We start from the raw sequence: 16,261 nt of genomic DNA on the forward strand, positions 1-16,261 counted from the left end.
TTTTATCACTTTATAATTTACAAGTTTAGCCCCACCACTGTTGAGGTTGAAAGACAAACAACAATATGTTTGTTTAAACAATACTAATACACTCATATTGTGGGGTGATGAACACTGACGATGTTAAAGCTTTTGTTCTGTTTATGAACATATCAGTTATTGTTGCAATAAAAACATAAAGCTAACTAAATGTACAAAACAGACACACACACACACACACACACACACACACACACACACACACACACACACTTTGTCCTGCCTCTATTGGCTTTTGAGAACAACATGTACTCAGTCCCAGCAGAGTCTGAATGGACGACTTGTGTTCTCCGTCCTGCCCAGAGTCACGAATCATGCTGGTTGTCTGGGAGGAAAACAAAGCTTGAGACCCAAGATGAAGGCAGAGAAGGAGGCTCCTTCAAAAGCTAAAATAATTTCCCAAATAGTTCTGTTCATGTGTCTCGGTTCCTTCAATTCAGGTATGTCAAATTTCCTACTTTAGAATTTGTTTTAAAATTTCCCTAACGATGGTCACTTGCATGTTTATGCATTTTGCAAAGATTAAGTTTGGTGTCAGTATGAGGGCATAAAAAATGCAAACTGCAGATACGAATTTACTAATGCAGTGTCAATCAACACTAACTTGCTGGATGAAACGATCTATTATGAAAATGAACACTCACATTTTTTGTATAATTTACAATTACTGGGACTGCTGTGCTTTCACAATACTAGCTGAGGGTCGGAAGAAAATGTCATGAACAGGAGCCAACTGGATGGGGATTTTAACGTTGCATACTTAATACAAATAGAACATGTACAAGTTTTACTCATGGTCATTTTTGCAGTATTATGCATAGTATTGCAACATGTTTGTCAATATCAGTTGAATTGATGACGCTCTGAAAAGTGAACATTATAGACATCACAAAGACAGTATTTGTTGTTGGGGTATTGGATTGCATTAGACTGTGTGGCTGCTTTTACAGCCTTGTGCCCACCCTTTGTAATTAATACAGGCTGACTCAGAAGCAGCGTTTTCAGATGGTCAGTTATTTCAGCTGTGGCTCACAGTCACTGAGTTGCTCTGTTTCTGCAAAACTGGGATGGCATCTGGATTTTTCCCAGTGTTCTTTTCATGAACTGCCAAGAAGGACATTTTTGCTAAACAATCCCGACTTTTGTTGGGTAATGCTGGCCCATCCCAAGGACTGACAGCTGTTCCCATGGTAATGTGGATCTGCCATGCAAACTGGATCCAGTATACAGCAGAGATGGGGCGTGGTGCACACCAAACCCTCAGCTAACTACTGTATCGCTTACTGTAGTTGAAAAAACAATAAAACTTACGTGTACAATATATAATCACGACTATTTACATCTCGCCTGTGTGCAAGAGCTGTCGTTCATGAAGCTATTTCAATAGTAAGCGGTATCCCTAAAAATGACATTTAAATTGGATGATTCAAATGTACATAGGGGACTGTTGTCCAATGCCAACAGTTAGTACCAATGCAGGAATTGGCGTGTCCTTCATAGCATGGCAGAAGAGTGTGAATAGAGTGTGGAGTCAGGGCGCTGGATGGGTGTGTAGCTCATCCGAACTTTAATTCAGTAGACCGAGTTTGCATCCCACTGAGGACCGACAATTGATGTCTGTTTTTGCCACGTGCAGATGTTATATAAATAAATAATCTTTTTTTTTTTTTTATCTTAACAAATTATATCAATATCAACATTGTGTCTGGGGTTACAATAGACCCCAGGCACAAAGAACAATAAAGGGGGCTGTTCCTGAGGATTTTTGAAATTCTCAGCAACATGATAGTGAAAGAGTAGACAATGTGAAACTATAAATAGCTGAATAGCTAAAAACACGCTTAGGAAAACAATAAAAAGGTTGGGTTTAGGAAAGAAACATTGAGGAAGGCTTAAAAAAAATAAATTAAAAAAAACGGCACATACGCCACTTTATGAGATCAGTCTGCCTAAAATCTGTCTTATAGCTTTTTTAAATTCTCAATTTCGCAATTCTGTCAATGATTCTGTTATTACAGAAACTATTGGACTCTACATTAATGCTGCCATCAGTCTGGGACTGGCTCCAGCCGGGCCCTCATCACAAAAAGACACTTGCCACTGGGCTTAACAACTTTTATGGGGGAAACCCTGAAATCTAACATAGTTTCTCTCCTGTGTTTGTCTGCAGGTGGGGTGCTGGCAGTGAATATGACTATCCCCAACACTCTCATTAGAGGAACACTAGGGGGGGAGGCCCTGCTGTCTGTCCGTTACAATAGCTTCAGCCTCGACCTGCCGGTCATCAAGTGGCAGCTCAAGAGAGAAAAGTCCGTCACTGTTGTCCAGTCGATTGGAACTGACATCATTGGGACCCTGAGGCCCGAGTATCGTGACCGCATCCTGGTATTTGAGAATGGGACTCTGCTTCTCCACAACCTCAGAATCTCTGATGACGGAATTTATGACGTGGAGATCTCCATCACAGATGATACCTTTACAGGAGAGGGCAGCATCACGCTCACTGTGGATGGTAGGAAGAGAAGTGATATTGTGGAGTTGTAATGTAAAAGTTAAATCACTTTTTCCTCTTAAAGGAGAATTCCGGTCAATTTCAACACGTAGCTCTGTTGTTTGTAGTGTTGAGTGCCGTCTGTAGCGAGAAAAATGAAAACAATCGGCGTTGTCTACACCGTGTTAACGTCCTGCTAGCGTTAGCACCCAGGAGGCTGAAACAGGGCCAGTTTTAAACCTGCTTTTAGCCTCTTAACATGTTCGAAATGTCATTACAAGAGCTTACCCGTGTGAAGGGATTCCTTCAGAGTGAACACAGTGAATCTGACTGCAGTAGATGTGAAAGAAATGCATAGAATGTGTGCTAATTCAGCTCTGTTTAGTGTTGAGACGGCAAGACGAGTGCTTCGGGACCGAAAAAAGAGAGATGCAAACATATTTTTTTTATAAGCATATTTTGGAGACACTACCTTATTTAAGTTTGGAGACACTACCTTATTTAAGTTTGGAGACACTACCTTATTTAAGTTTGGAGACACTACCTTATTTAAGTTTGGAGACACTACCTTATTTAAGTTTGGAGACACTACCTTATTTAATCATTAAATTAATAAATATTTTTGTTGTTTGTGGTTAAAATGTGATCTGACCTCGAACCGCACCAACTACGTGTACTCCTCCAGTCTGAGCCAATCAGCTCCTGTAGTCGGGTGGGCTTTGCAATCTGCGATGCGGCAGAGCAGAGCATGCAAACTGTAGCAGCTTGCAGTGTTTCTCTTACAGAAACAGACTGCGGTCAAGCTCGCCGTCACTCGCATTTCTGTGGTCAAACCAGCCGTCGCTAAAGTTTAAAGGAACCTTTGTTGCGTGATATCTCTGCGCTCAAGTAGCAGTGCTTCGCCCCAATATAGTCCCAAGTCAATATCTGCCTAGGAAATCCGCCTAGTCTTAATCTGCATTGCTATTTGTACTCGTCGTGACTATGCAGTAGAGATGGCCCGATACCACTTTTTTGCTTCGCGATACCGATTCCGATACCTGAACTTGCGTATCGGCCGATACCGAGTACCGATCCGATACCAGTGTGTCATATATTTTATTATGTTTTAACAGCTGTATACTACTATCCCTGTATGGATGTGATATGATTTCTATCTTTGTTGTCGGTCTGGCTCAGGTTAAACTCTTTGTGAAACATGAACAAACACAAACAATGAATGCCCCAGAACTTTCTGTTATTCTCCAGTTTGACAGTCAGTTATAACGTAAAAAGAACATAAATAAACTACTTTAACGTAGATTTTCTTTAAAGCTTTATTACGTGGTATCGGTATCGGAACATCTCTACTATGCAGGCCACAAGAAGTAATTAGGTACTTTTTTACTCATGACATGCTAACTAGAAACAAAGGATTCCATTCACTATGCTAAGCTAAACTAGCGGTGGCGCTGCCGGACTAAGACAATGCATGCACTGAGACAAAAAATGCGTTTGCCCACCTATCTAAATCTAGGGGAGACGGTGAATAACCCTATTTCAACAAATGGTGGCGTGTTCCTTTAAGACAGACGGCGGCAGAGCAGATGTATTAACTTCCCTCGCAAAACAGTGTCTGAAAAACGATTTAATTGAAATGAGCTGTTTTGACCATGGAGACGTCCAGGACCTTCTTCCTGTATTTACTTTCTTGCTCCCGCCCCAGATAGCCTACATCTGATCAATAACTGAAACGGAAATTGTTCTATTTTCGGAAATGTTGTGTTTTAGACCTCAGGGTTTACATGTTTGGAAACTGTTTTATCTATCTATCTGTCACCTATATTCAGAGTCTATATCCAGGCCCTATATCCACATGGAGGCTTTGTCAGTCCTGGAGCTCAGCGAAAACGTCGTCCTCAACTGCTCCCACGACAATGGAACCAGGACTACATACAGGTGGTTCAAAGGTGGAAAGCCGCTGACCAATATGACGAGGTTCGTGTTGTCCCCTGACCAGAAGTTCTTGACCATCACACGAGTGTTGATGGGAGATGATGACATCTACAGCTGCGCAGTGGAGAATCCTGTGGGCAATATGACAAGCCTGCCTATCAGACTGACTGTCTACAGTAAGTGATACTGTCTTAGTTATCAGTTGGCAGTGCCAACAATAGTTAAACACATCATGCTAGACACAGTGACATGGGAAGCAGCATAAGAGATGTTATCTAAACATATTTATCAGACCTGAGAACACAGAAGAGCTATCCAGGTAGCAGTCTCGCATTGTCCACAGCGCTGTGGACTAAGGTCTGGCTACACCACAGATACATTGTGGGATAGGAGAAAAAAAAACACTCTGGGTTGTTTGAATTTCTTTAAACCAATCACAATTGTCTTGGACGGCGCTAAGCTCCAGACGCAGAGACGGTGGCTCTGCAAAATAGTCTCGGGAAGAGACTTGTTTTGGTGGAACATTTGCACCCCGCAAAAGAAAACGCCAGGTACAATATTAAATGAAGTTAACTGTTCACACAATACAGTAACATGAACTATTTAAGTTTACAAATGCATTTACAAAAAGGTGACAAATGTCTGAGAAAGCCACAAAAACGAGGAAAAAAAACATGCGTAACAAAAGCACATCAATAAACTCTACATGTCTGGCCCTTGGTGTGATTCTCTTTTTCCAGTGTGGCCTTTAGTGAAAATGAGTTTGACCCCCCTGGTCTATAACCATCCCCACCAATCAGTCCCGAAACGTCGGCAGGATGGCTTTCCATTTATCGTTGCCAACGAATATTTCTAGTGATCTGTATACGATGGAGAACTGGCACATTTCTCCGTCCGTGTCTTTATCATGCCAGGCGTAAGCTGTAGCTACAGGGTTTTTCACCTGGTCCTCTATTATCGCAAGTGGGACCCAACCAAAACCATGGCATAAATCCCCCAATCACATTTTTTAAAAATATATATTCAACAATCATATTCTGTAAAATCCTTTCATGTAAGTCTGTGTTGTTGTTTATGCTTTTCAACTGTAATTTTTCATATACTACCAGGAAGAAGCTCTCTCTATATCATCCTTTCCACGGGGGGCATCTTCCTCCTCATCACCTTGGTAACAGTATGTGCCTGCTGGACGCCTTCCAAAAAGTAAGAATTGCTAAAACAAGTTTTTAAATCAACCCTAAAAAGCACAAGACTGACTTTAGAAAGGCAGCTCTGGGGTGCAAATAACACAACATTGATGCATTCACATCATTTTGTCTTTGCTAGGAAAAGACACCCAGCTAGAAAGCCTCTCACCCACTTTTATGACCACGCTGATCTCTCACCAATCAATCACACAGGTACAGTATTGTCATACTGAATTAATAGTCCACTGTGATGACAGTTAGTACAAATAATACAAATAGTGATCAGCTAATCTACGATGAGGCAAGAAGAGAAATGTTTTGTTCTTTGCCACAGATGATGTGCTTCCAAAAATGACAGCGCATAATGGAATAAAAGCTGTAACTTCACTTTACATCCTGCAGCAAAAGGTAACTGTCTCATCACCACTGTCATGTTACATTCTGTGACTCACAAAAAGATAGCAAGACTAAAAATCTGAAGTGACTCCAGCATCCCCTTGAAGATGTTGTTTATACAGGGTTATCAATAGAGCAACTAAAATGTAAGATTGTCCTGAGAGTGGTGATACAGGAAAGACTGATGTGATTATTGGAACCAGAGGTAGTTATCCATCTGGGAACATGAATGTGCTCAATTCATATCATGGGGTTCTAATAATAATTTGATATTTTGTGTGTTACAGGCACACCAATATACAGTAGTTAAATAGTTAAAGTTAATACTAAGGGAATCTTCACAACTACACATTTGCTAAATTAACATTATCAGTTGTAAATTAAAAAAAACTTTAAACTTATGGTATTACTTTACAATATTCATCATCTTCTCTCACTTACTGTATTTTTATAAGCAGCAATGGAAAATATGAAGCGTTAAAAGGAATAAATGCAGCAATATTTAAGATGCATAGATTATTGATTAGTTGTCAAATCTAATCTTCTTAAATGGGAATATTTTCTGGTTTCTTTTCTCCTCTGGGGCAGTGAACTGAATATCTTTGAGTTGTGGCCAAAACAAGACATTTGAGGACGTCATCTTGGGCTTTGGGAAACGCTGATTGACAATTTTCACCACTTCTGATTTTTTGTATAGACCAAACAACTGGATCGAGAAAATAATGGACAGATTAATCGACAATAAAAATGAATTGCTAGGTGCGGCCGTAAATAAACTATGCAGACTCTGCAAAAATCACCATGCTCTTACATAAAACTACTAATGCTAACGGTAAAGAACATGCATACTTGTCATTGTTAGCACCCCACACAGACAATAAAACACAACATTACAAATAGAAAGGTTAGGCACTTACAAATAGCTGCATGCCCACACTCACAAGCAGCAACAAGCAGCCTCTGTATGACCCATCTCCTCAACTGCAGAAACTCAGGACTAGTCTAGAGTGTAGAGTAGATATGACGGAATCTAGGAGCCTTTTCCACAATATACATATTATTTTACTACATGAACTTTGTTTTACTGGATAATTGGTAGCAGAGAAGGGATTTGGGCTAAAGTTGTCCTGTTTTGCAGGATCCCTCCATGGATGACTCCTCCAGCAACAGTATTGGATCTCCATCTTCTGAGCTTGACAACCCACCATGCTATACCAGTGGCCCCAACTACACCGGCTCTCTTACCCAATCTAATGGGTCCCCTGCCTGCTCCTCCCACAGCTAATCCTGAACGCCCATCAGTTTAAACTCTCCACATCGCAAGTGGAAGGTCAGACCGTCTTACTGTATCCTGACTCTGGGTGGCAACTTGCTGCACATCTGCCCAGAGTTTGGGAAATATCTCAAAACCATTTTCTGGGTTTTTAAAATAATGTCACTACTGCCTGTGATCAGTGTCCAAAATTAACTTTTGGACTCTCCGGCCAAGTTGGCGGGTAGATGAAAAAAAATCTACCGGCCAAGCATATTTTTACCAGCCAAAATATTAAATTGCATTTGTTTTTGTAACGTACATCACACAATTGTCTGGTTGCGGTTATAAGTCCTGCTGGTTTATCTTCCGTTTTCATCGTACTTTCTTTTGGAAGGCTGGCTGATCTTGCCAAAAATCGCCACATTCTGGCTAATTAATTAGCCCGTGGTAAATGCTAGCTATCAGTAAACAGAAGTGACCTGTTGGCTCTCGTTCCGGTGTTTGCATCAGTGTATGTTTTTTTTGTGTGTGTGTGTGTGTGTGTGTGTGTGTGTGTGTGTGTGTGTGTGTGTGTGTGTGTGTGTGTGTGTGTGTGTGTGTCGGCCCGCCCCTGCGAAGACATGTTCCCACATTTCCTTTTTCATAAATTAGTTTCATAGATTTTATCCCCCTTTCTCCCAATTTGGTAGCCAATTACACCCAACCTGTTATCCAGTTGCAATGGACTACATATGGAATGTAACCCTAACCCTAACATAGGGCCTAATTTTAAGAAAAATCTTAGAAATGTGGAAACATAGGGCTGTGGGAACATAGGGCTGTGGGAACATTTGGCTGTGGGACCATTGGGCTGTGGGACCACTGGGCTGTGGGAACATAGGGCTGTGGGAACATAGGGCTGTGGGACCATAGGGCTGTGGGAACATTGGGCTGTGGGACATAGGGCTGTGGGACATAGGGCTGTGGGAACATAGGGCTGTGGGAACATAGGGCTGTGGGACCATAGGGCTGTGGGAACATTGGGCTGTGGGACATAGGGCTGTGGGAACCTTGGGCTGTGGGACATAGGGCTGTGGGAACATAGGGCTGTGGGACCATAGGGCTGTGGGAACATTGGGCTGTGGGACATAGGGCTGTGGGAACATAGGGCTGTGGGACATAGGGCTGTGGGAACATAGGGCTGTGGGACCATAGGGCTGTGGGAACATTGGGCTGTGGGACATAGGGCTGTGGGAACATAGGGCTATGGGACCACAGGGCTGTGGGACCACTGGACTGTGGGAACATAGGGCATTGGGAACATTGGGCTTCGGGAACCTAGGGCTGTGGGAACATTGGGCTATGGGAACATAGGGCTGTGGGAACATAGGGCTGTGGGAACATTGGGCTGTGGGACCATTGGGCTGTGGGACCATAGGGCTGTGGGACCATTGGGCTGTGGGACCATTGGGCTGTGGGAACATAGGGCTGTGGGACCACTGGGCTGTGGGAACATAGGGCATTGGGAACATTGGGCTTCGGGAACCTAGGGCTGTGGGAACATTGGGCTATGGGAACATAGGGCTGTGGGAACATAGGGCTGTGGGAACATTGGGCTGTGGGACCATTGGGCTGTGGGACCATAGGGCTGTGGGACCATTGGGCTGTGGGAACATAGGGCTGTGGGACCATAGGGCTGTGGGACCATAGGGCTGTGGGAACATTGGGCTGTGGGACCATTGGGCTGTGGGAACATAGGGCTGTGGGACCATTGGGCTGTGGGAACATTGGGCTGTGGGACCATTGGGCTGTGGGAACATAGGGCTGTGGGACCATTGGGCTGTGGGAACATTGGGCTGTGGGACCATTGGGCTGTGGGAACATAGGGCTGTGGGACCATTGGGCTGTGGGAACATTGGGCTGTGGGACCATTGGGCTGTGGGAACATAGGGCTGACCCCTGACAGCCCTCTGATATTTACTCACCAGACGGAAAACTTACCCGCATTTGGGCTCTTGGCAAGTGTTGATTTCGGACTTTGCCCGTTATATGTTTTTATTAAAGTAAACTGTAACTTAAATATAAGTTGCTTTTAAAGATAGAAGCACAGCATGTAGAGAAATGAACAGTAAAGGCTCAAGTGGGGTTGGTTAGATGCAACTGTCAAACTGTAGTGTGATGAAGATACTTCTTTTTACACTTTATTGTCAATTCAAAATCAAGATGTGGTTTGTTGTTTGTAAATGTTAAATGTTATGAAAAGAAATCCCCCTTCAGAAATGCTACTCTTTTTGCAGTGTTACGTGTGATTTTCTGTAGTGTTGATGAATTGAAATACAGCAGTACTTTGTAATATTTTGTGAAATAATGTAAATGACTATTTTAGTTATACTAGATGATTTAATAGAATTTTCAGTGAGAAGATAGACATGTTGGTAGAGGGCATTTCAATTTTATACAAACTGTAATAAAATGTGAAATATTTCTCAAGTTTCTTGTAGTATTTCTGCTGTATTTTTTGATGCTTTTGTATTTTTTCAACATCCACTCATTTAACCCTACAACGCTAAATAAAAATTTAAGTTAGTCACAAATAAGCATGCTGTTTATTAGTGTAAACCGACATACAGTACTTGTACATGCATCTCCACCTGCAGGACCATCTCAAGAACATCATCCTGAAAACTTGTCTTTGTTATTGTTCCCACTGAAAGCACAGTCCAAGTTGTACAGATAAGATAGATAGATTTACTACTGTAAATAAAATTTTTGGGGCTGCCTCTCATCTTTCCTGATTAAGAGCTCACTGAAAAAAATGTCAAAGCAGGTACCAATGGGAACAGATGGGCACACGCATGTTTGGGACACACAGAGTGTGTGTGTGTGGGGGCTGCTTATGTGTGTGTCCTTGCTGCTATAGCGGTGGAAATGCAGCGCTCTAGAGATGGAAAGTGGTGACGTGTTAATGGACCATCAGCACAAAAGGACACCGTGTTAAAGGGTAACTACGTTTTTTTTTCAACCTGTAAGCAACGAAAAAACACCCTTCAAGCTGGATCTGAACCAGCGACCTAAGGATAACTGGTATTAACCTACAGTCCTCCGCTCTACCAACTGAGCTATTGAAAGGAGCAAAAACCTCTTAATTGTTCAGCTAATCCATGGATACTGAAACTGATGCCTAAAGGGTAACTACAGTTTTTTTTAACCTGGCAGCAACGACAAAAAACCTCCTTTGAGCCGGAATTGAACCAGCGACCTAAGGATAACTGGTATTAACCTACAGTCCTCCGCTCTACCAGCTGAGCTATTGAAGGGAGATAATATCTGTTAATTGTTCAGCCAATGCATGGATGCTGAAACTGATGCTTAAAGGGTAACTACTGTTTTTTTCAACCTGCATTTGTGTCTAATAGACTGATGTGACCAAACATCTTTGAATTTGGTCCAGTATTGAGCGAGATCACAATGACGGGCCAGCGCGAACGCAGCTGCAAGGTGATCTAGTGGACCTTTTTCACAACAGACATTTCTGACTTGTCATAGTAGGAAAAGCACAGCTGAAATTGATAACCTTAACGATGGCTCAGTTCCATCAAGTGTCCCAGTAAGATATTTCAGTGAGTCAGCATGAACAATACCAGGACTTCTCCTAAGTGGAATGCAGCCATCATTAATGGTTTTGAATACACCTGTACTTTTCCTACTATGACATGTCAACATGTCTGCCGTGGAAAAGGCCTATGGGGCAGTTGTGCATCCTTGATTTTTTTGCTACTGACAGACTCAGATTGTTAGTAAAAGTGTCAACACAACAACACAAATGAATACGGGCGGCCATCCAATTATAATGACCTCATCCACATTGCATAAATCATTTAAATATTGAGCCATGGCATTGTAAATCTTTTAGATAACAGGAGCCTATGATTTCTGTGCCTTACTCCGAAACAACAGACTCCCAGAACGCCTTTTTCCCGACTTGCGTTCCACTCTCTACGCCGCTGTCTTTGGACAAAAAGTCATGTCCTGAGATCGTTAATGTTGTCAGACACTTTTAGTAACAATCTGAGCCTGTCAGTAGCAAAAACGAAATCATTTAGTGGACAAAAATCAAGGATGCACAATTGCCCCATTAAATCACCTTGCAGCTGCGTTCGCGCCGGCTCGTCATGGCGATATTGCTCAATACTGGACCAAATTCAAAGATTTTTGGTCACATCAGTCTATTAGACACAAATGCATGGGGGAATGGGTTGGAAAAAACATCAGTTACCCTTTAAGCATCAGTTTCAGCATCCATGCATTGGCTGAATGAACACTTAAGTGACTATCACTCCCTTCGATAGCTCAGTTGGTAGAGCGGAGGACTGTAGGTTGATATCAGTTATCCTTAGGTCGCTGGTTCAATTCCGGCTCGAAGGAGGTTTTTTCGTTGCTGCCCAATGGAACGATGTCAAGGAACTCAAGGTCCATCATTTAAAAACCAAGCAAATCAAATGTCTAAGTCCATAACTTGACAACCAACTACGCTGTGTAGTCAATCTTTCTTTTCCAAGGGGTTGCTGACTGGCCGCTTCAGATCACCAAAGCAGCAATATGATTACTGAGCTTTACACTCGGTTTTCACAGACAGCTTCAATAACAGCAGAGCAGAGCGCTTCTATTCATTCCCTGTGAGAACAGCGGCATGAGCGAAGACGCTGACAGTGGCAGTAGTAGCTCTATGAAATGTTAAACTTTGGTTAAGCATCACGTCAGCATCCATGCATGGGCTGGACAAGCAAGGGCTGCTGACTCGGGCTGACATGTTTGCAAATATTTTCTTTTTTTAAGTGAACATATAGAAATAGGGGGCAATGCTAAAAATGTGGATACAATTAAAATTGTGAAAACAACTCATTAAAATGGTTGTGCTACAGCTACTTGATGCACTTGTGAACATGGACGAGCATTCATTTGTCCGACGGAATCAAATGCAATGAAACCCACGGCTCTAAAATAAAAAAAAATACTTTAACATCTTTCCATTCTGAATGGAAAACTAACAAAAATGACATCCTTCTAGCAGGATTTGAACCAGTGACCTAACAATAACTGGTATTAACCTACAGTCCTCCGCTCTACCAACTGAGCTATCAAAGGGAGTCAGCAGCCCTTGCTTGTCCAGCCCATGCATGGATGCTGACGTGATGCTTAACCAAAGTTTAACATTTCATAGAGCTACTACTGCCACTGTCAGCGTCTTCGCTCATGCCGCTGTTCTCACAGGGAATGAATAGAAGCGCTCTGCTCTGCTGTTATTGAAGCTGTCTGTGAAAACCGAGTGTAAAGCTCAGTAATCATATTGCTGCTTTGGTGATCTGAAGCGGCCAGTCAGCAACCCCTTGGAAAAGAAAGATTGACTACACAGCGTAGTTGGTTGTCAAGTTATGGACTTAGACATTTGATTTGCTTGGTTTTTAAATGATGGACCTTGAGTTCCTTGACATCGTTCCATTGGGCAGCAACGAAAAAACCTCCTTCGAGCCGGAATTGAACCAGCGACCTAAGGATAACTGGTATCAACCTACAGTCCTCCGCTCTACCAACTGAGCTATTGAAGGGAGTGAGAGTCACTTAACTGTTCATTCAGCCAATGCATGGATGCTGAAACTGATGCTTAAAGGGTAACTGATGTTTTTTCCAACCCATCCCCCCATGCATTTGTGTCTAATAGACTGATGTGACCAAAAATCTTTGAATTTGGTCCAGTATTGAGCAATATCGCCATGACGAGCCGGCGCGAACGCAGCTGCAAGGTGATTTAATGGGGCAATTGTGCATCCTTGATTTTTGTCCACTAAATGATTTCGTTTTTGCTACTGACAGGCTCAGATTGTTACTAAAAGTGTCTGACAACATTAACGATCTCAGGACATGACTTTTTGTCCAAAGACAGCGGCGTAGAGAGTGGAACGCAAGTCGGGAAAAAGGCATTCTGGGAGTCTGTTGTTTCGGAGTAAGGTACAGAAATCATAGGCTCCTGTTATCTAAAAGATTTACAATGCCATGGCTCAATATTTAAATGATTTATGCAATGTGGATGAGGTCATTATAATTGGATGGCCGCCCGTATTCATTTGTGTTGTTGTGTTGACACTTTTACTAACAATCTGAGTCAGTAGCAAAAAAATCAAGGATGCACAACTGCCCCATAGGCCTTTTCCACGGCAGACATGTTGACATGTCATAGTAGGAAAAGTACAGGTGTATTCAAAACCATTAATGATGGCTGCATTCCACTTAGGAGAAGTCCTGGTATTGTACATGCTGACTCACTGAAATATCTTACTGGGACACTTGATGGAACTGAGCCATCGTTAAGGTTATCAATTTCAGCTGTGCTTTTCCTACTATGACAAGTCAGAAATGTCTGTTGTGAAAAAGGTCCACTAGATCACCTTGCAGCTGCGTTCGCGCTGGCCCGTCATTGTGATCTCGCTCAATACTGGACCAAATTCAAAGATGTTTGGTCACATCAGTCTATTAGACACAAATGCAGGTTGAAAAAAACAGTAGTTACCCTTTAAGCATCAGTTTCAGCATCCATGCATTGGCTGAACAATTAACAGATATTATCTCCCTTCGATAGCTCAGTTGGTAGAGCGGAGGACTGTAGGTTAATACCAGTTATCCTTAGGTCGCTGGTTCAATTCCGGCTCGAAGGATGTTTTTTCATTGCTGCCAGGTTAAAAAAAATTGTATATCCTTATCCTTAGGTTGCTCGTTCAGCTCAAAGGATGTCATTTTTGTTAGTTTTCCATTCAGAATGGAAAGATGTTTTTCTTATTTTAGAGCCGTGGGTTTCATTGCATTTAATTCTGTCCGTCAAATGAATGCTCGTCCACGTTCACAAGTGCATCAAGTAGCTGTAGCACAACCATTTTAATGAGCAGTCAAACGGTCATGCCACAAACACCTAATTTCCCTGTATATAAGTCATTAGCGTAAATCTGCAGTGATCTGTTATTCTGCGTTCAATAACAAATAGGAAAAAAGGTTTTCCCAGTTTTGTCTGTATTTATCCACATTTTAGCATTGCCCCCTATTTCTAGATGTTCACTTAAAAAAAGAAAACATTGCAAACATGTTGTCAAGGAATGAGGATTCCACTAGTTTCACACAATGCTGGATTTACCTGTTAACCTTATCGGTCCACCCTTCCTCCCACCCCCTGTGCATTGTGTATACCCTTTCTCCTTTAATGCCATATTATGTGCAGTGCGCACAGCATCCTGTTAAGTTGAGTGTAGTCTCGCATTGCCAGACCTTCCTCCACAGCGCTGCGGAGGAGGGTATGGCGAGTCCACACAGCATATGCTCTGGTTTATTGGCATTTCTTTAAACCAATCACAAACGTCATGGGCGGTGCTAAACGCAGGACGGAGCCATGGTGTCGCTGCAAAATAGCCTCGGGAAGGAACTTGCTTTGGTGGAACATGTGTACCTTCAAAAGTTGTTTTAGTCCATAGATATATCTATGGTTTTAGTCGTGCAACAGAAAACTCAGATTGGACACAAAATTCGCCCCTGAAAAACTCACAGCTCACGGTTATAAACACCAGCGAAGGTATTCATTTCCTACCGCGGTTATAAAGTAGATGGATTTAAGTTGTGGATGTATTTTGCCAAAGGGTAACACTATTAGTGTTATAACTAAGCTAGCATAGGATAGGGAAAAACAAGCCTTTACTTACTTTACTTTTTTCGGTTGTGCGTCATATTATGTGAACTGGACTGGACTGGTGTATGATCATGTTTTTGTCAATTGCACACACGTAGTTGTCTTTAACTACAAACTAGGCTATACTACAACTAACATTAGTATGGCAAACTTACACAATCCTGTAGGTGTAGGATATTTGCTGGTGCTCTGACTCCGGGGGAAGTTAACCAGTTGTAACTTTAGTATATCCAGTTTCCGCGGTCGGAAACACCGGTGAAATACAAAAAGGCTTTCAGTCGCTTACTTTGACATAACCACCGTGGTTAGGGTTAGAAAGTACCGGTAACCGCTGCGGACGACATGCTCGACTCCGCAGAGCCTGAAGCCCGCCCCGCTGCTGCTTCTTCCACCGTCTTCTTTGATGTTAAGTGGCAGTATTATACTATTTGGTACTATACCGCCACCCAGTGGTGTAGTCTAATGTATTGTAGTGGGTATACTGTACTGTATATTGGCCAGAATCTGCCTTTGAGGAAGGGGGGCCATATCATAGTGGGGGGGTCTGGGTGTCCTCCCCCAGGGAAGTTTTGAGCATCAACGACTTCTTTTCCTGTGTTCGGATACACCAATTGACGGTGGAAATACCTTTATTTAGCCTATGTGAAGAAGAAAAAACACAGATGACAATTCAAATTAAATGAAAACTATAATGGAAAGAATGTTGTTGTGGGTCATTGAGCATTTTTAAGTGGATATATGGAAATCCTGGAGATTTCTCAGTGGGTATATTACTGCGTATACCTGCGTTTCACATAGACTACACCACTGCCGCCACTATCTGGTGTGGAGGGTGAACCAGAACATCTTGTACATTGGGTCGCAAACTTTTCCCCATCAGGGACCCCTCAAAGTGACGCAAATTAGACCATGGACCCGCATTTGATAATGTTTTGTCATCCCTGAATTCTCCTTGTGCTGGGAAAATGTACTTTTTGGTTTCATTAACTTTGACACAAATCTCACCTCTCAATTTTATGTAATCAACCTGATTTTAATTTTGACCAAATTTTACATCCATAAGTCAAAATTCCAAAATAAAACACCTAACTTCGTTGAGCTGTCCATTCACATTAAACATTATATATCTAATATATCCTGTTGCAGTAATAAGAAAGCTGTTAGAACTCACACACTATTTGTACTTTTCAAATGCTTTATGTAAATTGAGTTGTTTTCTTTCTTTTTTTTGTTCTATTATTGGTTGTATCTCC

The 16,261-nt window shown here is 42.2% G+C and overlaps 1 protein-coding gene, 1 long non-coding RNA gene and 5 other non-coding genes across 7 annotated transcripts; 3 read left to right on the forward strand and 4 right to left on the reverse strand.

Annotated features, from left to right (window-relative positions):
* The first annotated feature begins 296 nt into the window (after positions 1-296).
* Positions 297-7,872, forward strand: hepacamb (hepatic and glial cell adhesion molecule b). The gene is made up of 7 exons (XM_028596307.1): positions 297-479; positions 2,210-2,551; positions 4,360-4,641; positions 5,575-5,668; positions 5,792-5,865; positions 5,987-6,060; positions 7,187-7,872. The coding sequence occupies exons 1-7, from the start codon at positions 395-397 to the stop codon at positions 7,331-7,333; spliced, it is 1,098 nt and encodes a 365-aa protein (XP_028452108.1). The 5' UTR covers positions 297-394; the 3' UTR covers positions 7,334-7,872.
* Positions 2,020-15,392, reverse strand: LOC114567276 (uncharacterized). The gene is made up of 3 exons (XR_003694145.1): positions 15,164-15,392; positions 4,350-4,596; positions 2,020-2,542 (listed from the first exon to the last, which is right to left on the reverse strand). It is a non-coding gene; the product is annotated as an uncharacterized LOC114567276 (long non-coding RNA).
* trnay-gua (transfer RNA tyrosine (anticodon GUA)) lies at positions 10,326-10,411 on the reverse strand. Its single transcript is given in 2 exon segments — positions 10,326-10,361; positions 10,375-10,411. It is a non-coding gene; the product is annotated as a tRNA-Tyr (tRNA).
* Positions 10,514-10,599, reverse strand: trnay-gua (transfer RNA tyrosine (anticodon GUA)). The gene is given in 2 exon segments: positions 10,514-10,549; positions 10,563-10,599. It is a non-coding gene; the product is annotated as a tRNA-Tyr (tRNA).
* Positions 11,622-11,707, forward strand: trnay-gua (transfer RNA tyrosine (anticodon GUA)). The gene is given in 2 exon segments: positions 11,622-11,658; positions 11,672-11,707. It is a non-coding gene; the product is annotated as a tRNA-Tyr (tRNA).
* On the reverse strand, positions 12,803-12,888 carry trnay-gua (transfer RNA tyrosine (anticodon GUA)). Its single transcript is given in 2 exon segments — positions 12,803-12,838; positions 12,852-12,888. It is a non-coding gene; the product is annotated as a tRNA-Tyr (tRNA).
* trnay-gua (transfer RNA tyrosine (anticodon GUA)) lies at positions 13,907-13,992 on the forward strand. The gene is given in 2 exon segments: positions 13,907-13,943; positions 13,957-13,992. It is a non-coding gene; the product is annotated as a tRNA-Tyr (tRNA).
* Positions 15,393-16,261: the final 869 nt, after the last annotated feature.

The sequence above is a fragment of the Perca flavescens genome, chromosome 13 (assembly GCF_004354835.1).
Source record: "Perca flavescens isolate YP-PL-M2 chromosome 13, PFLA_1.0, whole genome shotgun sequence".
Taxonomy (NCBI): domain Eukaryota; kingdom Metazoa; phylum Chordata; class Actinopteri; order Perciformes; family Percidae; genus Perca; species Perca flavescens.

Bases quoted from the DNA above. Each gene is read 5' to 3' on its own strand.
- hepacamb (XM_028596307.1), top strand. From the start codon at position 395: ATGAAGGCAGAGAAGGAGGCTCCTTCAAAAGCTAAAATAATTTCCCAA. The intron at 4,642-5,574 runs GTAAGTGATACT...ATATACTACCAG, and splicing joins TATCAGACTGACTGTCTACA to GAAGAAGCTCTCTCTATATC. The intron at 6,061-7,186 runs GTAACTGTCTCA...CCTGTTTTGCAG, and splicing joins TTTACATCCTGCAGCAAAAG to GATCCCTCCATGGATGACTC.